The sequence below is a fragment of the Carcharodon carcharias genome, chromosome 1, assembly GCF_017639515.1.
Source record: "Carcharodon carcharias isolate sCarCar2 chromosome 1, sCarCar2.pri, whole genome shotgun sequence".
In the NCBI taxonomy this organism is placed as follows: Eukaryota; Metazoa; Chordata; class Chondrichthyes; order Lamniformes; family Lamnidae; genus Carcharodon; species Carcharodon carcharias.
The window spans coordinates 72,639,334-72,665,337 of record NC_054467.1 but is presented as its reverse complement, the minus strand read 5'-3'; the positions used below and the strand labels follow the sequence as shown (position 1 = coordinate 72,665,337).

At 43.1% G+C, this 26,004-nt stretch overlaps 1 protein-coding gene across 1 annotated transcript in view; it reads left to right on the top strand.

Moving 5' to 3' along the window:
• The first annotated feature begins 11,663 nt into the window (after positions 1 to 11,663).
• Positions 11,664 to 26,004, top strand: part of plrg1 (pleiotropic regulator 1) — a 36,534-nt gene continuing 22,193 nt past the window's right edge. Inside the window, exons 1-5 of the mRNA XM_041197152.1 lie at positions 11,664 to 11,804; positions 13,037 to 13,143; positions 22,634 to 22,767; positions 24,319 to 24,372; positions 24,871 to 24,964. Of these exons, the coding sequence (XP_041053086.1) occupies positions 11,796 to 11,804; positions 13,037 to 13,143; positions 22,634 to 22,767; positions 24,319 to 24,372; positions 24,871 to 24,964 (398 nt within the window). The 5' untranslated portion in view covers positions 11,664 to 11,795. The remainder of the gene's footprint in view (positions 11,805 to 13,036; positions 13,144 to 22,633; positions 22,768 to 24,318; positions 24,373 to 24,870; positions 24,965 to 26,004) is intronic.

Below are 26,004 nucleotides of genomic sequence, written 5' to 3'. Positions count from 1 at the left end.
TCCCATTCCCCTAGTCTTTCCCCAGAGCCCAGTAACTATTTCCCCTTCAAGTATTTATCTAAGTTCCTTTTGAAAGTTACCATTGAATTTGCTTCTACCGCCCTTTCAGGCAATGCATTATAGATCATAACAACTTGATGTTTGAAAAAGAATTCCCCATACTCCCCTTATTTAAGTTACCCAGAAGGAAAAAAAAAAACAGTTCTGACCAGTGGTCTTACTTCCTGGATTTTACTGGTGTTCCATTTTAAGATATGCAAGACCAGTTTGGGCCAATATTCTTATTTCCCAGTTTTTACTGTTTTTCATTCTGGGTAAGTCCCAGTTATTACCATTCTATCATAATTCCATGTGACAACCAGTGCCTGCAGCTGACCAACCTTATTTACTAATTTTTGTGCATTTCCACACATGCACTCCAAGCATATCCTCGTGTACCTCAAATCCTTTTTCTCCAATTCCTTCCATTCGTAAATTTTTCATTACTCTAATGCTGTTTCACTCTCCCAGTCCCCTCTTCACCTTATTTCCCCTCTCTGATGCTTCATCATGATTGTCCCTCCTTGCCAAGTCAGTATAAGTCCTCTTCCATAGAATCAATGTAGATCAGTGAATCCAGGGTGATTGGTGAGCAGACATGATGTCTGCTGGATGCGGGCAGCTAGTTTTGGATGAGCTTAAGTTTATGGAGGACAGTAAATGGGAGGCCAGCCAGAAGAGCATTGGACCGGGTGGTAATAAAAATATGGCTGAGGGTTTCAGCAGTAGAAAATCTAAGGCAGTGGCAGAGTGGGTGGAATTAGTCTGTTTTTTTGTTAGTTTATGGTGTTGGAGGATCAAAAAGATAACAAGAGGTTTCAGACAGTCTGTTCAGCCTAATACAGTGGCCAGCAAGGGAGTTAAATGATGAAGCAGAGGTTGTGATGAGGGCTGAAAACAATGATTTCAGTCTTAGCAGTGTTTAACTGCAGGCAATTGCAGCTCATCCAGGACTGCATATCGAAAAAATAGCCAGATAACAGAGAGGCAGTGGAGGGTTTGAGAAATGTGGTGATGAGGCAGAACTGGGTCCTGGCGTTCACTTGGAACCTGACTTGGATTACACCACTGAAGGGCAGCATGCAGGTGAGAAAAGTGACGGAAAACAATAGATCCCTGGGGACTCCTGAATAATGGTCTAACTTGGAGATCTTCCTTTTACTTCATTTTATAGTTCCTGGAGAACCTTGGATCAGTTTGTGAAAATAATTTTGCAGTCATTCAAGAATATAGATTACACACTGCAGGGAGACTTGAGCCAAAACTAATGATTCCCTGTAATGCACTCTTAGCTGAAGAAGGATGCATAAAGATATTTCATAAAAACAAATTCAACAAAGAAAAACAGATAAAGAATAATAAAAGAGAATTTCATTTACTTAAAAGTTCTAATAATGAGGTGCCAAAGGTTTCTAAATATTTGGTGTTCTCAATATTTGGTGAGAAAAATAAATAAACTAAAATCATTGAGATCAACAGAAATAATTAGAACAGTTATAATGTTGATTGCATCCATTATTCCAAAGGAATGTAGCTGAAAGCAAATAGAAAGGAAAGAGATCCTGTTTGTATATTTGGTCTGCATTATAATGCTAACTGCATTGGTTTCACTTTTTGTAGAAGAGGTTTATGAACTTGTATTTATGAAGTATTTCTGATGACCTCAAGATGTCCCAAAACAGTGAGATAAATGACCAGATAATCTGTTTCCTTGATGTTGGTTGAGGGATAAATGTGGCCTGCTCTTTTGTGAATATTGAAATGGTATATTTCACTAGCTCTTGATAGGTGCAAAAAGATTTGTCTAAAATCTCAATGTGCGTCTGTTTTATTTTGCAGCAAATCAACACAGAGTGGAAAACATCTCAATCTGGCTTCCAGCTCTTAGCAATGATCTTATTTCACTTATTGCTTAAAGAAGTGATGCTCACCTAATGCAGGTCAATAAAATATTTTACAGCAGACAGGATATTTTTTTTGTTCTCTTATTGGTATTTCTAAAATAAAAGGAAAGGGGGTAGCATTGATCAGAGATACCGTCACAGCACCGGGAAGGGTTGATTGGATAAATACTTGAAAAGAAAAACATTGCTGCACTTGGAGAAAGAGGATTGGAGTGGGACTAATTAGATAGCTCTTTCAAAGACCTGGCACAGACATAATGGGTTGAATGGCCTTCTTCTGTGTTATATCATTCAACGATTCGAAGTTGCCAGAACAAAAAGTAATTAAAAAATCAACATGATCAATGTTAATCCAAGCTTTAATTTATGTGAGCGCTTTTGAAATTCTGCTAGTTAATCAACCAGCAAATCACTCATTAACCTTGTCCTAGAGTCAACCTGCCTTCCCTCCTGCTTACTCATTGAGCATCCAAAGACCAATGTTCTTTCAGCACCATTCTCGTGCACATATTCCACCACCACCAGTCACTTGGGGTGGGGTCTATTAGTCCCGCCAGCAGTGTGAAGCTTGGTGGGTGGGGGAGCTTAATTTGGCATGAGGCCAAAAATGAGTTTCCTGACATCGGGATGAACCTTTGGAACATTGTTCTCAGAACTTTAAAGGTGGGTTAAAGGCGGGTCAAGTTTCTTGATGAACAATATTGGGAAGCCTTTAGCATGCATTAGCATGTCACACAGTCTCATTAAAAGGCCACCTCATCAGAATTAACCTCCCCTACCAAATTAATTTTCCAGACAATCAGAAATTAGAACGTTCACATTTACAACTGTATATTAGTGTCGTGCACCTGCCGAGACTCACTTCCTCCATGGCTTTGAGGTAGTAGGTGCTGCTTTCACCTTCTTCGGCACCGCTCATAACTTCACTCATATTAGGTGCTGTAGCAAAAGCTGCACCAATGCTAGAAACAGGAGGCTGGCGAATGGTGGAATGGGGGGCATAGGTAGGGTGGTGCGAGGGCTGGACTGAGGAGGCAGGCGAAGGGTGGAAGTGGGGTGTAGGGCGGAATGGTGGAACAAGGGCTGGGAACATGAGGCAGGTGAGAAGGGTGGAGGGAGGATAGGGTGGAAAGGTGGAGCGACAGCTGAACATGGGAGGCAGATGAAGGGTCGGAGGGAGGGCGGAGACTATCTGGGAAGGGGGGAGAAAGTGTCCAAGAGGGCAGGGTTGGTGCTGTCGAGGCTGGGATCCTGGGGATTGAACTCAGGGTACTATTTAGAGGAAAGAACAGTCACAGTCAGTGGGGAGGGGGATGCGGTAAGATTGCAGGTTCAAGGTGATGGTCTCTTAGGTGAAGGCTTCAAGGCACAGAGGTCACAAAGATGGAATACACATGAGGCTCAGGTAACAAAAGGTTGGGGAAACAGGGTGGGCATAGGGAGGTAGCGGGTATCGACTCTGAAAGGAGGGAAGGCTTTCGAGGTGGATGGTAATAGGGTCCAGGGTAACGGGGGGAGATTAAAGGGTGACAAGGGAGAGGAATGGTGATATTGAGTGGAATTTTCCGAGCCCTCTAGCAGCGTGTGTGATAGTTGGCATGCGCGGAAAGCATGGCATGATCTGCTTGACAATGATGTGAAAGCAGGTCGCGATCGTCCATTCAGCCCACCATCGGCGGGCCACGTTTCCCGCCATTGGTTGGCGGGAGCTAATTGTAATATGTCAGCATATAAGTAAAAGGCCATTCTGCCAGGCTTTTGGAACCCCGCCATATTGTCTGTCCACATCGGCAGGAAAGCACGCTGACGTGTTTCACAACAGCACGCAGGTGACGTGCATTTGGCAGCCTTGGCTTTGGGGGAACTGAGGTGAATGAGCAGCAGCATTGTCCACATTCTCACCCGTTGTTTACAGACCTCAGGGGAACCGGGGGACAGGGACGACTGATACCTGGTCCCGGAGGCGACTGTTGCCCTGCCGCTGCATCCTGCGGACAGGCAATTGAGATGGGGGAGCCAGGGTAAGTGAGGGAAGTGGCCACAACTGTTTTTTTTTATTCATTCATGGGATGTGGGCTTTGCTAGCTGGGCCAGCATTTATTGCCCATCCTTACTTGCCCTTGAACGGATTGGTTAAGAGTCATGTCTAGGCCAGATCAGCTAAGGACAACAGATTTCCTTCCCTAGAGGACATTAGTGAACCAGATGGGTTCTTACAACAATCTACAATGATTTCATGATCAGAATCAGAGTTTTAATTCCAGATTTTTATTGAATTCAAATTCCACCATCTGCCATAGTGGAACCTAGGTCCCCAGAGCATTACCCTGGGTCTCTGTATTACTAGTCCAACGATACCACTATGCCATCACTCCCCCAATAGGTCAGGAGCAGCCACAGTGATATGACTGGGGTCAGGCCCCTAGCCTGCCCGTGCATGCAAGCAATGCGGTGGCACTAAAGGGCCCCCAAGTGCTCCATACCTTACCCCCACCCCCCGGCAGAGACTTCGAGGCCGCCACCAATTTATTGGACCACGGAGCAGTTGGACTGCACTCGTTGTACAATCTCCTCGCCAACACTGGCCATGTAAGTCATTGCTGGAGGTGCTCACAGCCCCTTGCAATCTCAGTATCCCGGTTTGAACCAGTGTCCTCCATGTCACAGGTTGACAGGGCAGCCATGCAGCGCACTCATCTCTGGCCATCTGAGGGGTGACCAACACTCTCCAGGAAGCATTAAGGGGTGGTCACACAGGACCAGGAAAGGTGCTAGGTACAGCCATGATAACCACGTCTATCTTTCATGCTGCAGGAGCACCACGTCTGGATCATGGATCCTGGTGGCCCAGCTGTATGTCTGATGGCCTACAGAGACCGTAGAAGACAGAGGAGAGAGAGCAACTGAGGCGTCTGGCTGTGCGAAGGCAGGGGCAGCAACCTCATGGGCAGCAGGGGCTCCCGCACATGCTGCCCAGGAGCGACAGTGAGCCATGGCTGGTCGGTGTCTAGCGACACCCAGGATCCATAGACGCTGCCTGCCATTCCTGCAGATGACTGAGAACCAGTGTTGTTGATAACTATGCATGTCTAGGGACCTGGTGGCTCACATCTGCCACTTACTGCAGGTCTTGGCGCCAAGGGGACATGGAGAGCATCCACTGCCACTGGCTGTGAAAGTGACCTCAGTGCTCAATTTTCTATGCCAGTGGCTCCTTTCAGGGCTCCACAGGTGACCTCTGTGGGATTTCACAATCTGCCACCCACAAATGCATCCATGAGGTCACGGATGCCATATTCTCCAAGGCATTCAACTTTGTGCATTTTGCCCTGCACTGGTACAGCCAGTATGTAAGGGCCATTGAATTTGTCGTGATCTTGGGATTCCCACTGGTGCAGGGTGCCATTGACTGCACTCACATGGTGCTTAAGTCTCCGTCACTACACTCAGTGGACTTCATCATCAGCAAGGGCTTCCACTCACTGAATGTACAGCTGGTGTGTAACCACCAGAAATGCATTCTGCAGGTGTGCGCAGTGTCCAGGGAGTGTGCACAACACCTACATCCTGAATCACTCGCAGATCCCAGCAGTCTTCCAGGGTCCAAAAAGGCTGCCCAGTTGGCTCCTTGGGGACAAGGGCTATCCACAGAGGCCATGGCTGATGACTCCTGTGCGGCGGCCTCAGACTGCAGCACAGCGGCACTATAATGAGGCTTATGCAGCAGATCACAACTTGGTGGAGCAGACCATCGGGATGCTGAAGATATGGTTCCTGTGCCTGGACTGGTCTGGTGGAGCCCTGCAATATAGTCCATAGAGGATGTCATGCATCATCATTGTCTGCTGCTTATACAGCTGAAGGAGAACCTTGATAATCTATCCTGACAAGGTAAAGGTCTCTCTATACAGTCCAAAGGGCAGTGTAGGAAAGGGGAATACTGTGAGTGGGAGGTTTCTCACACATGGCTTGCAGGAGCCTTGGCAAAGAGCAGTGCCTCCATGCTCAGTCATGATTCAGGGGTACATAGACCCAGCCTTGGTCCCCCCGGAAGAGGCAGGGGGAGCTTGCACATCCAATAATACAAGCAGCAGCAAGAAAAACACAGGAGACCTCCAAGAAGTGCAATGATTCATATATTTACAAAGGTGCAAGAATGATATACAATGATTGTACGTCCATGCCACCAGTGCGAACTTAATACTTCTTAATTTTTCTTACCCGACCATTATGTCTAAGTACTTCCCCAACATGGGCAGCAGAGGTGGCAGCAGTCTGCTGATTATTACGCCCTGTTGTCTGTGATGACTTTGATGGACATCCTCTGGAGGGCCCTGGTCTTCTTTGTGTCTCCTGAGGGGCAGGTGCACCCTCTGAGGTCTCAGAGGCTGGAGGTGATATGTCAAAGACAGAGGGGACTCTGAACACATGGACACTTTTGGAGTGTTCTGGGTGGAAGCCCCAGGGTGACACTCCTCCTCCCTTTGGGTGCCTGAGGGCCCCTCCCTGACTCCTTGAGGAGAAGGTGCACCTGAACGGAGGTCCAGGTCTCCCGTCCCCCTCCTCAGATAGCCACTGCAAAAGCTCACCAATGAGGTGCAGGATTACTGGAAGAAGGCACAGAAATGGTAGTAGGTGAATTGCTTCTTCAAAGAGATAGCATAGACACGACAGGTCAGATGGCCTCCTTTATGATGTAACGATTCTGTGATTCTGAGGGTCTGGTGGCCATGTCATCTTCTTCCTGGGGACTGGGGCCACTGGAACTGCTAGAGCTGTCAGCCAATCAGATTGGCTGGCAGCTTGCAAGGGCAGGACTTCCTCCCGCTGAGGGGTGCAAGTCCAACGCTCACCTTGTTAAGGCCACCTGGGACGTAATACAGCTGCTAGGTTTTACAGCTTGTTGAAAGCCGATCAGTTCAGCACTGACTTTCCTTCTGGGCTTGTGAGCAGTGCATCCCCTTGTAAAATTCAGCTCTTAACCTTTTCCCACCTTTTATGACTAGACTATTTGATTTTATTTCCTTATCCATACTTCTCTTGCTAAATTTTTTTCTGCATCAATTTATCCCCATCAATTTTACCCTTCGCCATGAGCTGACCCTAAATAGTTTTATTTTCTCAGCACCCTCCTTCCAAGTTTAAACTCTTTGTTACTTCCCAGTTTAACCATTTTGCCAGTATATTAGCACACTCTCTATTCAGATGCAGTCCATCCCTAATGAATATCTCCCATCTGTGCCAAAATTGGTGTCGGTGCTCATCAAAGATTAATTCTTCTTCCCAACACAACAATTTTATCCTGCAATGATTTCCCTCATCTTCCTGTCCTTCCCAATTCTAGCACATGGGTGGGGAAATAATCCTGATCGTACTCCATCCCCTGATCCCAACCCTTCCTAATCTCCAAAATTAATCTTGCAGGATTTCAGACCTTAAGTCTTTCTTTACCAACATCATTGGCTTCTACGTAGACCACAATGAGTTCCTCCTTTTCTACCTCTTGCAAAATCTTTTACACTCCATGCAATTTATTTCTTATTCCAGGACCTGGGAGGCCACAAAGTAACAAGGATCATCAGTCTGGACTGCAGCCAACCCTGTCAGCTCCTCTAACTATTGATCTGTTATCACTACTGTATTTCTAGTTGAGCTGCTAATCTCACTTACCCCCCAGCCAAGCCATCATGTTTGTTGGTTCGATTGATATGTATTTGATGGCCCTGTCCAGAGTCCTCATTTTATACACAGAAAACTAGTTGCAAAACTATTTGAAAGCATTAATTACTCTAAGAGCTTCTTGTTCCAACTTTTCCTACCCTTTTCTACCCCTCACATAGATACTCAGTTTCCTCTTCCACTACTATTCCCTATCTCTTACTGGTGGAATAGCCTCTCTAACTCTGGCTCTGAATACATCCTCAGTTCATTTAAAAGTTCTCAGGTTTTGGGCTCACCGTGAATTGCACATAGATGTGTGTGACTGAGTCAACACTTGGTGATCGAAACTCCCACATCTGGCAGAAATATTCCATCAGTATGCCTCCCCATGCTGCCATTTTTACATTTAACTAGTGGGGGCAGGTGTTCCAGATTTTTACTACCCATTTTGTAGAAAAAAATGCTTCTTAAAGTCACTCGTAATGGCCATCCCTAATTTTAATATTATGTTCTCTTGTTTTGGATTCCCCATCAGATGAAATAGTTTCTTTGCAACTACCCTATTGAATCCTTTTATCATTTTGAACTCCTTGAAAAGATCCTGAGCCTTCTAAATTTAAGAGAATACAAGTCAGTTTATGCAATTTGTCTTCATAAGTGGATGATCTGTCTTGTCCTCCTCCTGAGGTCCCCATCATCAGAGATGGCAGCCTTCAGACAATTCAATTCATTCCAATTGATATCAAGAAATTGCTGAGTACACTGGATACAGCAAGGGCTATGGGCGCCAACAACACCCTGGCTGTAGTGCTGAAGACTGTGGTGCTCCAGACAGAGCCACACCCCTAACCAAGGCTGTTTTAGTTCAGTTACAACACTGGAGTCTACCCAATGTGGGAATTTGCTTCATTAAGTCCTGTCCAGAAAAAAGCAGGATAAATCCAATCAGGTCAATTACCTCCCCATCAGTCTACTTTCAATCATCAGAAAAGTGATAGAAGGTGTCATTGACAGTGCTATCAAGCAGCACATACTCAGCAATAAGCTAGCCCAATGATACTCAGATTGAGTTCTCCCAGGGTCAACTTTGCTCCTGACCTCATTACTCCATTGGTCCAAGCATGGACAAAAGAGCTGAATTCAAGAGGTGAGTTGACAGTGATTACCTTTGACATCAAGGCAGCATTTGACCAAGTGTGCTGGCATCAAGAAGCCCTCCTAAAATTCAAATCAGTGGGAATCAGGGGGATCGCTGTCCAGTGGTCAGAATCATACCTAGAACAAAGGAAGATGGTTGTGGTTGTTGGAGGCCAATCATCTCAGCCGCAGGTCATCACAGTAGGAGTTCCTCAAGGGAGTGTCCTAGGACATTACCTTCAGCTGGTTCATCAATGAACTTCTCTTCATGATAAGGTCAGAATGGGGATGTTTGATGATGATTGCACTTTCCAATTCACAACTCCCCAAATAATGAAGCATCTGAGACTACATGCAGCAAAACCTGGACAACATTCAGGCTTGGGTGGAATAGTGGCAAGTAATAACCATCTCCAACAATAGAGCATCCAACCATCTCCCCTTGACATTCAATGGTATTACTATCTTTGAATACCCTACTATCAACATCCTGGTGATCGCATTGACCAGAAATTTAAATGGGCCAGCTATATAATACTGTAGTTGCAAAAGTAGTTCAGAGGCTGGGAATTCTGCAGTGAGTGACTCATCTCCTGACTCTCAATGATATACACTATCAACAAGGCACAAGTCAGAAGTCTGATGGAATACTCACCATTTGCCTGGATGAGTGCAGCTCCGACAGCATACAAGAAGTTCAACACCATCCAGGACAAAACAGCCCACTTGATAGGCACCCCAAGCACCACCTTAAACATTCATTCCCTCCACCACCTGCAAACAGTGGCAGCAGTGTGTACAATATACAAGATGCACCACAGCAACTTGACAGGCCTCCTTCTACATTCCAAAGACCCCATCCCCCACCAACCCTGTGACCTCTATCAACGAGAAGGAACAGGGCAGCAAATTGCATGGGAATATCACCACATGCAAGTTCTCCTCTAAGTCACACACCATCCTGACATGGATGTTCTTTCACTATTGCTGGGTCCCTCAAAAACCTGGAACTCCCTCCCTAACATCATTGTGGGTGAACCTGTACCACATGGACTGTAGTGGTTCAAGAAGGCAGCTCACCACCACCTTCTCAAGGGCAGTTAGGGATGGGAAACAAATGCTGGCCTTACCAATGGCGCCCACATCTCATGAACAAATAAAAAAAGTTAGTGGACCAACACGTCCATTGTCATCCCTCACTACCTCCATATACCACTTTGAAAGCAAACAGATTCTTCATTGCCAGCAAAAGGCTTTTATTGCTTAAGTCCTATGTTTTTAGAACTAACACAAGAAAATTTTCAAAGAAAATGAAAAAAAAATTACCTAGGAGTTTAATCTTTCATTCCTGGCAAAGCCATCCCTCTCTCTAGCTGAGACTGAATCAGACCTTTTGCAAACTTTTTGTCTACTTGACCTTGAGATCTGCTCCAGGACTAACAATGTCTACATCCATTTTTATAATATAGTCCGGCTAAAACCACCCCATCACACTCAGCTCATCCGCTGCTGAAATCTTTATCCTTATCTTTGTTACCTCTAGTCTTAACTGTTCAAACACAATCATGGCCAGCCTCCCATTTTACACCCTGCATAAACTTGAGCTCATTCAAAACTCTGCTGCCTGGATCCTAACTTGCACCATCTCCTGTTAACCTATCACCCCCAACGATCCCAAGCTCTCACCAACACACTGAACCCCCCCCCCCCCACCCCAATTCCAAAAATTCACCGGCAACCCCAACCCTTCACTCCCAAGGTCTCACCAGCAACCTCCCACCTCGCTTCTAAGGTCTTGTCAGCACCCCCTATGGCAAAGTTCCTTTACTTTCTTCACCCAAAATTGGTCACCCTGCAGGCTGGCTACTCCTCATTTTTAAAATTCTGCCTGTTTTCAAATCCTTCTACTGTTTCACTCCCTCCACATCTCTGTAATCTCTTCCAGCCCTACTGAGACCTCTGTGTTCAGCCTATTCTGGCCTTTTACACAGCCTCAATTTTAATTGTAGCACCATTGGCAGCCATGCCTTCAGCTGCCAAGGCACCAGGGTCTGGAATTCCATCCCTAAACCTTTCCACCTCTCTCTTCTTTTAAGATGGTCCTTAAAACTTATGTCCTTGATGAAGCTTTTGGCCATCTCCCCTACTATCACCTTATGTGACTTGTTTTCAAGTTTTGTTTGATAACATTCCTGTGAAGCGTCTTGGATGTTTTACTATGTTAAAGGTGCTACAAGTTGTTGTTATGTTACTATCGCTATTTGCTGTTGGGCCCTGGATTTGATTTGACCAAACTCTATCAATTGCCAACTTGTGGCAAAATAACCTGTGGGAGGTTGGGTGGGCGGTGGGAGGAGGGAAGGGGAGAGTGGAAGGGGGCTGTGCGGTGGGTTCCATGCAGGGTCAGGAAAGGCCAGTACAATAGCTACCAAGAAGTTAGAATGGTTTTAATTCTCCTAACTTTTTCTGGGTAACATTGCTGGATAGCAGTCAGAGCCACCTGAAGTTTGCGATTTAAATCATGTTTTCGGTGGGTTCCCAGTGCAGGGCAATTGCTTTTGGAATTTTGAACTTCCCGGTGTAATCCTCATCTAAGGAGGGTCTCCAGCGCGTCTTTGGGGTACATCCTACATACACTGCCCTGAAACTCGGAAGTTACGCGTTAGTAAAACACTGTTTCCGTGCAACACTCTCATATTATGAGTTACATAGTATTCTGATTGAGGGCCGTGATTATAAATCCATTTGAAAACTGGTCCTTCAACCCAAAATGTTGCAGAACCGCAATGTCTTCAACACTGTAGGTATGCTCTATGACCGCTCAGGGTAAATGTCGCTGTTGGTGGCGGCCAGACAACGCTGTGATAGGGCTTCTCCTTGTTGTCTCGCGCACCGCACCCCCCCCCCCCGCCCCCCAACCCTGCCACCACCTCTTCCTCCAATGGAATGGTAGGCTTGATCTCGCGGTGAGGATCGGCAGTCGCGCGGGGAGGAAGGTGACGGTTTTTGCCGGAATTTGGAACCTGCTTTTAAAAAGTGGCCCGAGCTGCAGCCATGGTGGAGGTGGGCATTTGGATTCTGTTCATTATAAATAAGAGAAAGTTTGGATCCCTCTCTCTTTCTATCCTGGGCTCGTGGGGGCCTTGCTGCCATTCATAGAGACGCTGAGAATCCCGGCCTTGCCGATTGCCCTGTACAAGTGAAGCAAAAGGGGATACTCTCGACAAGCTGCCCATGAAAATTGAGCATGAAAGTCTGGGCATACTTGCTTTGCAAGCCCCCCCCCCCCCCCCCACTTTATAATGAAAGTAAAATGCATGCAGATTAAACACAATATGTATTTCTTACACCCTTAATACCCTCCATCACTCCGCAATCCGCTCCAATTCATCACAGATAGAAGAAAGATGTTCTGGGGCTTCTCTAATTGAATTATAAATAAAATACTCTACAGGGCTACTTAGTTCTGCACCTTTTGATCCAGCTTTCAGCTATAAACAAATTTGTCGTTATGGACATTTTCCTGCCTTTTTGCTCCTAATCAGCCCCTCCTTGCAAGTTGAAATTTATCTGAACGAATATTGGTCATATGCCAATGTAAGCGAGGTAAAACTTGAAAAAATACAGCTGCTTTTGTTAAAATATAGGGGGATTACTTAATTCTTAATGAAGTATTTATGAAATAATAGAACAGAGTAGATGGAAACTTTCTGTGCTTGAGGGATGTAGAATGAGGAATAGTAGATTTTGTAAGTGATTTGCAGGAGAGTAGTGAGATCGTGTAATGCATTTTTTTTTAAAGTAGAGGCTGTGAATGTGTTAATTAAGAATAAGTGGTTGCAGGATCAGATAATGGGAATAGGAGCAGGCACACAGGATTGGGACTGCTCATTGTATGGTCAATAAACATTTAGTAGTTGGGACAAATGGCATGTTCCCATGTAATTTCTAATTTCATAATTCTATGACTTCAAAATGCATAACTTCTACATTATACTGTCAAAGCTCTGAAAAATTTATACTAGTAACAGGTCAATTTCTGAATGTGAGGGAGACTCTTATTTTACTACTTCTGATTAACTTTTCTGGTTCACGCTCCAAGCGTTTTTGAGTTTTAGCTTGTGGCTGCTAGTTTAGTAATGTTTTATTATCAAACTGCTCTAATAAAACACATGCAATAAATAGAGACAGCTTAAACTTTCAGTGAAGGAGATGACATAACATATGACATAATTGTAACGTTTCAGAATTAGAATTGCATACATTTGTTAAATTATTTTTTTTCTTTTTGTCAGGAGGTGCAGAAACACTCTGTACACACATTGGTGTTCAGATCTCTGAAAAGAACCCATGACATGTTTGTTAGTGACCATGCTAAGCCCATTGCAGTAGATGAGAAAAGGTGAGTGCTTGTGCTGATCTTAAAGTATAATATTTACTGAAGGTATAAGTATCCTCATTGGACTGTGAGTGCATTGATGCAAGAGGCACCTGACCTCATTACCACCAATGTCAAAGTCCCAAATGTTTTATGTTTGGTGCATAATGTGTAAATTTTGCAGAACACTTAGACCTATGTTCTTTGTTTTGCCTTAGTTTTGTCTGCTGAAACTGCTTATTACTTGTATTGATATTGATACAATAATCCTCCACCATTTTCACTCTGTTGTCTAAATTCATGGGACTGCCCTTGCATAGGCAACAACATTACCTGCAGGCGTGGGATCAGCTTCCATTTGTGTGTTGACCATACTCTGCTGTATTTCTGCGCCACTTCTCTGAAGCCCATGTCCACTTTGTTAGCAATGCCCATCCAAGACTCTCCACCCCTTCCCTTCCCTCTGACCCCATCCCATCTTCTAGTCCTAGCTCTTGCTGTGTATTCACCATACCCTCTGACCTTCCCCTCTCTGATGCTGAACAGTCTCCTTCTGAACTTGCCGCACACCGTTCTCTTAGGTCCAACCCTGACTTCGTTATCAAACCTGCTGACAAGGGTGGTGCTGTTGTTGTCTGGCATACTGACCTCTACCTCGCAGAGGCTGAGCGCCAACTCTCATACACTTCCTCCTACCTCCCTCTGTACCATGACCCCACCACCGAACATCAAACCATTGTTTCCAGGGCTATTACTGACCTCATTTCCTCTGGAGATCTTCCGTCCAAGCTTGCAACCTCATAGTCTCCCAATCCCTGATTGCCTGCTTCAACTCCTCCCCAAAATCCACAAACAGGACTGTCCCGATAGACCGGTCATGTCAGCCTGTTCCTGCCCCATGGAACTCATTTCTTCTTATCTTGACCCTGCTCTCTCTCCCCATTGTCCAGTCTCTTCCCACCTACATCCCAAATTCCTCTGATGAGTCTTAGCAACAATTTCCAGTTCACTGGCCCTAACCGCCTCCTCTTCACCATGGGCGTCCAATCCCTCTACACCTCCATCCCCCACCTGGGTGATCTGAGGGCTCTCTGCTTCTTCCTTGAACAGAGACCCGAACAATCCCCGTCCATCGCCACTCTCCTCCATCTGGCTAAACTTGTTCTCTCACTGAACAATTTCTTCTTACACTTGTCTCACTTCCTCCAAATAAAAGGTATGGTTATGGGTACCTGCATAGGCCCCAGTCATATCTGTCTCTTTATGGGGTATGTGGAACATTCCTTGTTCTAGTCCTACTCAGGCCCCCTCCCACAACTCTTTGTACATCAATGATTGTTTAATTGCTGCTTCATTCTCTTGTCTAGACCTGGAAAAAATGATCACTATTGCTTCCAATTTCTGCCCCTTCATCATCTTCACATGGTCCATCTCCGATACTTCCCTTCCTTGACCTCTGTTTCAATTTCTGGTGATAGACTGTCCACCAATATTCATTACAAGCCCACTGACCCCCACAGCTACCTTGACTATAGCTCCTCACACCCTGCTTCCTGTAAGGATTCCATCCCATTCCCTCAGTTCCTTCGCCGCGGTTGCATCTGTTCCGATGATACCACTTTCCAAAATGGCGCTTCTGACATGTCTTCCTTCTTCCTTAACTGAGATTTCCCACTCACTGTGGTTGACAGGGTCCTCAACCGTGTCTGACCAATGTCCTGCGCCTCTGCCCTCACACCTTCCTCTCCCTCCCAGAACCATGATAGGGTCCCCCTTGTCCTCACTTATTACCCCACCAGGCCCCGCATTCAAAGGATCATTCTCCGCTATTTTCGCCAACTCCAGCATGATGCCACTACCAAACACATCTTCCCCTCACCCCCCACCGGCATTCTGTTGGGCTCGTTCCCTCCAGGACACCTTGTTCCACTCTTCCATCACCCCCAACACCTCATCCCCCTCCCACGGCACCTTACCATCGCAGAAAGTGCAACACCTGCCCCTTTACCTCCTCCGTCCTCACCGTCCAAGGGCCCAAACACTTTCAGGCAAAGCAGCGCTTCACTTGCACCTCCTTCAGTTTGGTCTACTGCATTCGCTGCTCCCAATGCGGCCTCCTGTACATTGGAGAGACCAAATGGAGACTGGGTGACCGCTTTGCGGAACACCTTCAGTCTGTCCGCAAGCATGACCCAGACCTCCCTGTCGCTTACCATTTCAACACACTGTCCTGCTCTCATGCCCACATGTCCGTCCTTGGCCTGCTACAATGTTCCAGGGAAGCCCAACGCAAACTGAAGGAACAGCACCTCATCTTCCGATTAGGCACTTTACAGCCTTCCGGGCTTAACATTGAGTTCAACAACTTCAGACCGTGAACTCTCTTCTATCCTCATCCTTTTTTTACAATATTCTTTTTTATTTTTATTTTTTGTTTTTTATCCACTTATTTTTATTTATTTTCATTCTTATTCATTTATTCAATGCTTTATCCCCATCTTTTGTCCTATTTTCGATCTTTTTTTCCCACCACTCTCCCATCCCTCCACCCCATCCCCACAAGGGTCATCTGTCACTAGTTCATGTTGTTCTTTTCAGAGTACTTATCCTTGTCCTGCTATTATCACATTCTGCTTTCTTACCTTAATGCCACTATCAGCACCTCCTTTAGCACTTACCACTACCATTAACACCCCCTTTGTCCTTTTGTTCATGACATCTTTGTCAATCTCTCCTTTCCCCCCACTTATCGTTGGCCTTTGTATCCAGCTTCATCTGCTCCACCCCCCTTTAACAGTAAGAATTTCATCACATTTTTACTTCTCTTTAGCTCTGAAGAAGAGTCATACAGACTTGAAACGATAATCTGTTTTTCTCTCCACAGATGCTGTTAGATTTGCTGAGTTTTTCTAGCATTTTTTGTTTTGTTTCAGATTTCCAATATCCACAGTGTTTTACTTTTATCCACTTTGTTACTGTTGTCAATGTCAGCCGTGGCTCAGTTGCACTCACGCCTCTTGAGTTAAAAGGTTGCAGTTCAAGTCCCATTCTAAAGAATTGAATGCAAAAATCGAGGCTGGCGGTCCAGTGAGGGAGTGCTGCAGTGTTTGGGATGCCAGTGTTCTGGTGAAGCATTAAACCAAGGCCCGTTCTTTCTCAAATGAATGTAAAAGACCCCATAACACCATTTTTAACAAGAGCTGGCGAATTATTCCCATTGTGCTAACTGATATTTATCCCCCTGTCAACATCAGTAAAACAGATTTTCTGGTCATTATCACATAGCTCTTTGTGGGGATTCGCTGTGCACAAATGGGCTGCTGCCTGTTTTACATTACAACAACGGTCATACTTCAAAAGTACTTCATTGGCTGTAAATTGCTGTTGAACATCCTGAGGGGCCATCTGAGCAGGCACTGCCAGGATTCCTGAGATGAGGGGTCAGCCCAACAGGGAAACAGAAAATTTGTAGCAGAGGAGGCCATCCAGCCTATTGTGTCTGTACCAGCCAAAAAAGCGCTCTCTTGCCTAATCCACTTTACAGCTCTTGCTCTTTAGCCCTGTAGGTTCTGGCACTTCAAGTATGTATCTAAGCATTTATAACTGCAATGAAGGTTTTTGCCTCTACCAGCCTTTCAGGAAGTGAGTTCCACATCCCCACAGGGATGATAAGTTTCCGTATTTTGGCAAAGTTTGGAGTTTTCAATATTGGAATCCTGCTCTTTGAAATGCTTTTCTGACCTGTTTGTCGTCGTCCACTTTCATCTCTGCATCCACCATTCTTTGGATAAAAATATTTCTCCTTAACTCCTTAAAAATATTTCTCTCCAACCCTCCAGGATTCGCCTGGAATCTCCAGGAATTGAAGATAATCTCCAAGACATTGCTGCGTGCAACTCTGGAGAAAAATCATTGGACATTAAAAAAGATTTTCATCATTTTCTTTCAACATTTCTTCTGTCATCCATCTTGTCTTTCTCCTATTTTGCAGTGCAGCGTTGCGAGTGGCGAGTCTGTGAATTATAGGGCCTGCAGGAAAACTTCCGGACAACTGATGTTTCTGGATTTTGGATTTCCAGATTGGAGTTGTTTAAATGTATTAAAGTCTCTGTATCTGACATAAGCCCCCCTTTTTAGCCTTATCCTAAACTGTATGCTCTTTGTTATCCTGGGGCACCGAGATTTGGGAGTTTGACCCATTTTCTTTTCAGGAACGTATTTGTTGTGACCCTTCTATATCTCCTCTTTGAATGCCTCCCATTGATTTACCTTCAAGTCGCAGTTTCTGTCCACTTTTGCCAAATCACACCTCAGTTTAGTACCAATGGCCTTCTTCAATTTAAAACTTTTACTTTTGGCCTATTTTTGTCCTTCTCCATAACTATCCTAAGTGTCATGTAGTTATGATCACTGCCACCAAAATGCTCTCATCTCATATCCCTTCCATCTGCTCAACTTCATTTTTTAAAAGTAAGTCCCAATTTGCTATGCATTGACTAAGAAAAGTTCTCCTGAGTGCGTTTTAGTGACTGGGCAAAAATTTGACAGATGGTGTATAACGTGGGAAAATGTGAACCTGTCCGCTTTGGCAGGAAGAATAGAAAAGCAGTATACTATTTAACTAGGGATTGCAGAATTAGTGGTACAGAGGGATCTGAGTATCTTGGTACATGAATCGCAAAAAGTTAGTCTGGTATATAAAGTTATTAGGAAGGCAAATGGAATGTTGGTGTTTATTGCAAGGGGAATGGAATATAAAAGTAAGGAGGTTTTACTGCAGCTGTACGGGCCCTTGGTGAGACCACATCTGGAGTACTGTGTACAGCTTTGGTTTCCTAATATAAAGAAGGATATAATTGCATTAGAAGCAGTTCATAGAAGGTTCACTTGAATCATTTCTGGGAAGAGGGATTATATTATGAGGAATGGTTGGATACGTTGGGCCTGCATCCATTGGATTTTAGAAGAATGAGAGGTGATATTATTAAAACATAAAATCCTGATGGAGACTTGGTAGGGTGGATACCGAGATGATGTTTTCTCTTGTGTGGGAGACTAGAACTAGGAGACACTATTTAAGAATTAGAGGTCTCCTTATTAAGACGGTGATGAGATTTTTTTTGAGGGTCGTCAGTATGTGGAATTCTCTTTCCCTGAAAGCAGTGGAGGCTGGGTCACTGAATGTATTCAAGGCCGATTTAGAAAGATTTTTGATAGACAAGGAAGTCCCCACCAGTGACTACTTTTGTTTGCCATTTCATATCTCCAACTGAACTGGTTCCACATCTTGATCATCTTAGCCAAGATCATTTCTCACTAATATAATGATCTCCTCCTTTATTAACAGAGCTACACTACCTCCCATTTCCTTTTTCCCTATCCTTCCGAAATGTCAAATACCCTTGAATATTCAGGTTCCAGACTTGGTCACCTTATAGTCACATCTTTCATTGGCTATCATATCGCACTCGTTTATTTTTATTTGTGCTATCAATTCTTCCATCTTGTTATGAATGCTGTGTGCAATCAGATAAAGAGCCTTTAATTCTATCTTTTTACCATTTTTCCCTACTCTGACATTATTTTCTGGTGCACTCTTATGTTTATATGCCTTGTCCCTTCCTGTCACACTGATTATCATTCCCCAGATTGCTGCCCTGCACTGTTGCCTTGACCTTCGCCTTTAACTTTCCAAATCTTCCCTCACACCCCACTATTTGGTTTAAAACCTTCTCTATAGTGGTCATTATATGATTTGCCAGGACACTGGTTCCAGTGGGGTTCAGGTGAAGGCCGTCTCAAACGTTCAGCTACCTCTTTCCCTTGTTCTGGTGCCATTGCCATATGAATTGAAACCCATTTCTCCCGCAGAAATCTTTGAGCCATGCCTAATCTTTGATCTTATTTATCCCACGCCAATTTGTTCGAGGCTCAGGTAGTTATCCAGAGATTATTACCTTTGTGGTTCTGCTTTTTATTTTATCCCCTAGCTGTTCTTACTCCCCTAACAGATTGTCTTTCTTAGCCCTGCCTATGTCATTGGTACCCACGTGGACTATGCCAACTGGATCCTTTCCCTCCTACTCCAAGCTCTTCTCCAACCCCAAGGAGATGTCTTTAATCCTGGTGCCGACAGGCATCACACCCTTCGGGACTTACACACTCATCTGCATGGGACTGTATCTATTCCTCAAGTATGTAGTTCCCTGCTAAACTCCATTCATTTTTACTCCCCTACTTGAATGGTTTCTTGCACCATGGTGCTGTGGTCTGTTAGCTCATCTCCCTGCAGTCTGTGCTGTCATCTACGCAATCTGCAAGATCATCCAACAGGTTAGACAAATGCAAGGGCTGAGAATTCTCTAGTGCTACCTTTTGGATTCCTGTAGCTGCCTCACTCGAAGTCACACCCTCCTGACCCTGACCACGGTACAATTCTGAAGCACCTAGCTTAAGGGCTGTGGTTGCCTGCTGGCACAAAGTGTGCAGGTAACTTTCTTCGCCCCTGATGCACTGCAGTGTCTGAAGCTTGGATTCCAGCTCATCAACTCGGAGTTAAAGTTACTCGAGCTTCAGACACTTACTGCAGATTTGGTTCCTTTGGATCACACTGGTGCCCACCAGCTCCCACGTGTACAGCTGCACGACATCACCTACCCTGCTATCTTAATTGTTCTTTATTTAACTAATTAGGTTTCAGGTTTAGAAATATCATTGAACATTTATTTGAAGTTATATTAAGGAGTTTAAATAGTTAAGCTATAAATTTATACAATGCTTATATCTCCCCATTACCAGTTTAAACCACTGTCCCAGTTCAGAGAAGAAAAAAACTTAAAATTCAAGAACCAGTCACCTACCTGCTCGCCTAATGAATGCCCAGGGCTTCAGCTCTCGGGTCTTGCTGGCTCCATTTCCAGTTCTGTCTCTCGGATCATTCCTTGTTCTGTAAAAGACCAGAAGAGCACCGTCTCCCTCACTGTGCTGAATTCCCTCATGCATCAAATTAAGCACTCTGTCTCGCAGTACTCAGTCAAGCTGAACTTTGTGCTGTTTGATTTTGGCTGCACACTCCAGAGAAATCATTGACCTCACCAATATTCAGAACTGAATACTGGTTAGAGAGCAAGATGCTCTCAGGAGAACTCTGCACTACCTGTTTGGCCTGCCATCACTCCCTGAATGTTACCCATTCCCTCTCTGCCTGCACAGCCCTAAGATGCAGGGTGACCACTTCCTGGATCGTGCTATCCTTGTAGCCCTCACTGCTGTCATGCTATGTGTTGGCCAGACTCTGAAACTGGAGATTGGGGTCCTATGCAGATGACACTTCCTGCTATAGGAGAAGTGTCTGGGATTTCCCACATAACAAGGGATATTTATTTGATGGGACTGAGGCACCTAGCTGTGCCTCTATGTGTTAAATTAACTAAATATCCTAGTCCCACTGCCCTAACTTACAGAGAAGAAAATGGTAATATTCACCAACTAATCATCTACCTGCTGTCCTGTCTCATCACTTTTTGATGTTTTTGGAATTGCTGAATATATACTGCAGCCCCTGCTCAGGTCTTCTCTCTGTTTGTACCAGGCTTATAATTTTTAATCTTTTAATGCACTAATTAATCCTACTGAAGTTAAAGGTGGATTAGGTTAAATGTTCATCTATTGCACAAACCACCAAGTTTTGGAGGCAAAAAACAGCATTTCCTTCCCTCTCTGCATTGAATTTGACTTGCATCAAATTTCTGAATTTTACACTCTGTTTGCATTGTTTTTTTTTCTGTGATCACTCTGTAAATCAGCAGATAATTTTTACTTTTATATACTTTTTTGAGCAATACCCAAGTTGCAACTGCTGGCCCAGCTTTCTGCACTTAATAATTAGTGTCTATTCAGGCATAGTGTGTCTATAGATGTTTGACAGTTAACTGCCACTGATGGGTAGTTAAGGGTTGACTTCCTAGTATGTTTGTTTTACTGTTTTAAAGATCTAAATTAAATTCAAAAAGTTAAATTAGAACCTTAAATCATTAAACTAAATTTCAATTAAGCACTACATGGCCACTACTGCTTCCAGAATGCCCCACTCGCACCTAGTTCCCAGTTTTTGCACTCTGTTTGTGATACACTGTGTTCTGCGACTGCTGTGCCAACCATTTAAAGATGGAGGTGCTTGTATGGCTCATCCAGCATACCACCATGTGGTTGCTGGAGTGTGCAGGTGATCTCCTAACATCATGTTGCAATGCTGGCCATAAGCTGTGTGAGGCCAACTTGGGGACATTCTGTATGTTTTCTGTTCTGAGGAAATTCCTCATCTCACCTGGTACCTCCCTCAGTGTCTTGACTGAGATCCGGGAACTGGGTGTCTAGAAGTTGTGGATGCAAGCCTGTTATTTGTTATGTTGTGCTACCTCGATTGAATAAACTTTACCTAAATATTTCTGTTGTAGCCCCATAGAGTGAAAATATGAAAAATTAAGAATAGATTTAGTAAAGTTTAGAAAAAAATTGATGTAAATGAAAGCATAGAATCGTAACGTTCTTTTGCAAAGAAGAAAGCCATTTGCCTGTTGTGCTCACACTGGCTGACCAAAGCTATTTGGAACAATTCCACTTCCCAGTGCTTGGTGAATAGTCCTGTGGTTATGGCAAGTGCACATCCAAGTATTTTAAAAATAGAATGAGGGTTTCTGCCTCTGACACCCTTTCAGGCAATGAGTTCAAGAACCCCACACCACCCCCGGGTGAAAATATTTCTTTTCATCTTTCTCATTGTTCTCTTAATTACTTTGAATCTATGTGTTTTGCTTATTGACCTCTCTGTTATCGGAAGTAGGTCCTTCATGATGCTGAGTTTTTCTCAATTTTGTTTGACAATTTTGACTGCCCTCTTGGTATTCCTAATTTCCTTCTTAATTTCACACCTGCATTTTCTATGGTTCTGTAAGCATAATAAGTGGAAAGGTAACTGTTGGTGCAATAGTAAAAGAGGAGGAGGATTTAATTTCATAATTTTTAATTACTCACTTATAATAAACTCAGCAAGACTCCTTCTATAGCACCTTTCAAACCTGTGACTTCTACCACCTAGGAGGACAAGAATAGCAGATACATGGGAACACCACCAACTACAAGTTCCCCTCCAAGCCACGCACCATCCCAACTTGGGACTGTATCGACATTGCTTCACCGTCCCTGGGTCAAAATTCTGGAACTCCCTCCTTAATAGCACTGTGCACCAGATGGACTGCAGCGGTTTAAGAAGGCGGCACACCACCACCTTCTCAAAGGCAATTAGGGATGTGCCACAGATACTAGCCTTGCCAGTGATGCTGACATCCCATAAAAGAACGTATTAAAAAATTATGGCTGAGGTTGCATGCTGTTCAGTATAACAACAGTAAATGACGCAGAACTATTTTATGTGAAAGTTTTTATGATGCAAAGCTGTTTCAGAGAGTTGCTTTTCTATTCATTCATTGTTTTTGCACTTCTTGTATTTGATCAGTTACAAGCTCAAGATGAATGTGAAGCTTCAAACTGAGTACAGTCCTGTGCTTCATATGCCTATACTTAAAGAAATCCGAGAAAAAAGTTCCCAATCTGATTCCTACAATCATGGACATTATGATCTTAATCATGGTATGCTTTTAACTCACAATAGAGGAAATATTTTCAGTTTTTACAGAAATGAATTTAATTGTATATTTCCTTTGTTTTATTTTATCATTTCTGACTTTAGTACTCGACTTACAAGATATTAAACAATCTTTAAAATCTGGAGTATGGAGTGCTGTTCTCAATTTCTTAATTGATCTCTGTAGCTGTGATTCTGGGAGAAAACCCTTGAATTTAAATAGTTTTCATTTGGGAACTGTGAAGTGAGAGAGAATGAGGAACAGTGGTTCTTGGAACCAAATTAATATAAATGAAAGCATATAACAGTATCTAATGCTTTTGTGAGATTAAATAAAGTATTTTTGTAACTTATAAAAGAAAAGCTGATTGCTCTAGTTACTGTGGTCGGGTGCTGAAATCAGTAAAATGAATGGAGTAATTCATGGCGTTACCAGTTATATTGATTTCCTTTGCTTTGGCTGCTAGTTGTAAATTTCTCACCCTAACAGTCATGTGGATCATGTGTAACAGCAATTAAGACTAATGTGCATTTGCACTTATTATTCTCTGCCACTTTAGCATAAGCCACTTTAATTTAAAGAAATCTTAGTTTATAGTATCCTTAAATTATTTTTTCTAAAGAAATTTGAAGAAATTACATTCTACATCATATTCAAGACTGCCTTTCCAGCCTGAGATGGGTAGCTTCAGAGTGCAAATTGCAACCAGCAGCTGCAAATTTGCCCTTGACTGTCAGACAAGTGACCTGTGAACTTGTGCTGGGAGTCTTTTTCTCAATTTAGAAAATTGCAGGTGGCATCAGATGTTTCTGATATTGTTAGAAAGTTTATATAGTGCTCAGTAGATTGAGTTTATAATGAACAGACTCCGTCCAGTACTAAGCCTAAGCCTCCCATCAGAAGTAAAACTTCTGCTATGTGATGTTGCCATTTTTGGAGCGGCATACACCCAAAACTGTCATTTTTGCATCAACAGAAAGCCATGTAAATGTAACTGAACTTTGTCTAGTGTTGTGGAATAATTACCAGGTGAGAATTTCCTGGTGATTGAACTTGCAGTGTGAAGATTGAGCACTTCATCAGACCTCAAGAACCTCAAGATAATTTGAATTGTGTGGAGCATGAACACAGACGTGGACCAGTTTGGCCAAGTTGTCTATTTTTGTGCTGTAAAATGCTACATAATAAAATCCAAAATGTGCTATTAAAGCTGAAATTGGTGAGAGGGTTTTTAGTATGAATCTGGCTGGTATTGAGTGTTATGATATTTAGTAGGTGCTGTCAATTATGATTTGAACTGAAGTGTTATTGTAGCATGTGCTCGGAACATGAGTAATATTGGGTTATCAATGCTGGCTATAACAAGTGCCACCTTAAAAAAGTTATATTTGAACATACACAAGTAATTTTGCTCTAAGTTTAAAATGTTCCTCAAAAAACTTGATAAGTTTTCTGCATGTGTTTTTAATTAAATACTGGTTATAAAATATATTTTCTAATGTTGTTAAATGAGGTCTGTGATAAAAATCGACGTCTTGCATCTGTTATGTTTTAGGTGAGGAGTCTGAATACATTATAACTGGTACACATCCATACCCATCGGGTCCAGGTTGGTAGCCCTTTTGAAAAAAAAGTCATTTTTGAGGTTTATAATAATCTTCAGTGGGTTCCAGCAATGATTGAGTTGACCTCTTGGGTATCAGACTCCCTGATTCCCTGTTACTGAGTTGATCAGTGGGGCAAAGCAACTGCAGGAAAAAAATGACCATGCAAACAAAATTGTGCTTTACTTTTTAATATGGATTAACTTGAATTTTGTAAATGATATTCTATTCATGATGTTCAAGCAACATTACCGCAGACTTTTACAAAACCAAATTTGGGATTTTTAAATATGCTTATTACAGACAGGAATTAGTTAAAAATGAGTGCATTGTAACCAGAAACACTGCAGCATTTTCAAGATAACACTCAACAGTAGTATCTTGAGTTCTGAAATTAAGGATTTTGAATTAGTACTTATTGGCACAGCAGCATAATTTAGAAATTAAGTATGTACTTTCTATGCCTTAATATGCAATATTCATTAAGCCACTGTTAATTATAGGAGTTGCTCTGACAGCGGATACACAGGTGCAGAAAATGCCCAGTGAGGCAAGTGCTCAGGCCTTGGCTATGGCGCTTCCTCCTTCACAAGCTAGGTAAGTCTACCAAAATGTATCTTGCTGAATAGAAATTTGACATGAATAACATTTTTTGTTTTTATTGTGATGATTCTTGTGTACACCAGTTACTATGTGAATGGCAATACTTGATGGGCTGAATGGCCTCCTGTGCCATAAATAACTAGTTTATGTGGAAATAACATTTGGCTTCTTTAAGATATTTTCATAAAATCAAACAAATAATGAGAAATAGTACAATATAATGCAAAATGTTATTATTTTCAACCATATAAAAACTACCTCCCATAGTGAGTCAGAGACTGTGTTACTGTGGGGGAATGGTTCACATTTCCAGAATTTTAATGAAGTTTGTTAAAGGTTGCTCAAGAGACAGTGAACTAAGCTTACAAAGGGTGGAAGATGGGAGGCCAGCTAGGAGTGTGTTGGAATAGTCAAGCCTAAAGGTAATGAAGTCATGAGTGAAGGTTTTAGCAGCAAATGAGCTGAGTCAGGGGCAGTGTGGGCAATTTAGAGGTGGAAACTATCATCTAAGACCTGAATGATCAGGACAAGTACCTGTACCTCCTTAATTAGTCCAATTGAAAGTTAAAAAGAATAATTGACAAAGAAGTGTAAATTAGAATGGGTGAATTCAATGTCAAATCAGATGCAGAAAGTGAAATAGAAGAAAGACTGAACTGAGAGCGAGAAGAGACAAAGGAAAAGTATTTCTTTACAAAAAAGTAACGTTTTTCATTTTTGAAATCTCCAACCAGTAATACCTGAAGGAATATGAGTTCATACTTGTCATAATTTTTCAGCAGCAGAGAGGTTCATTGGTGGTAACTAACAACTATCACATTGTAAGAAGGCTACTTAAAAATGTTGACTTAATTTTTTGTGGCAACTTTAGTTCATATTTACTGTACAAATATGGCAACCTCATGCAATTCAATGCATGTCATTGGTGAAGCAGACAGCAAAATGGCAGAGCTGAGTGGTACAAATTGGACAGCAATTTCTGGATGTTGACATTTTACTGTGCTTCTGCCCTGTGCCTAAAGCTGGTGTACCAT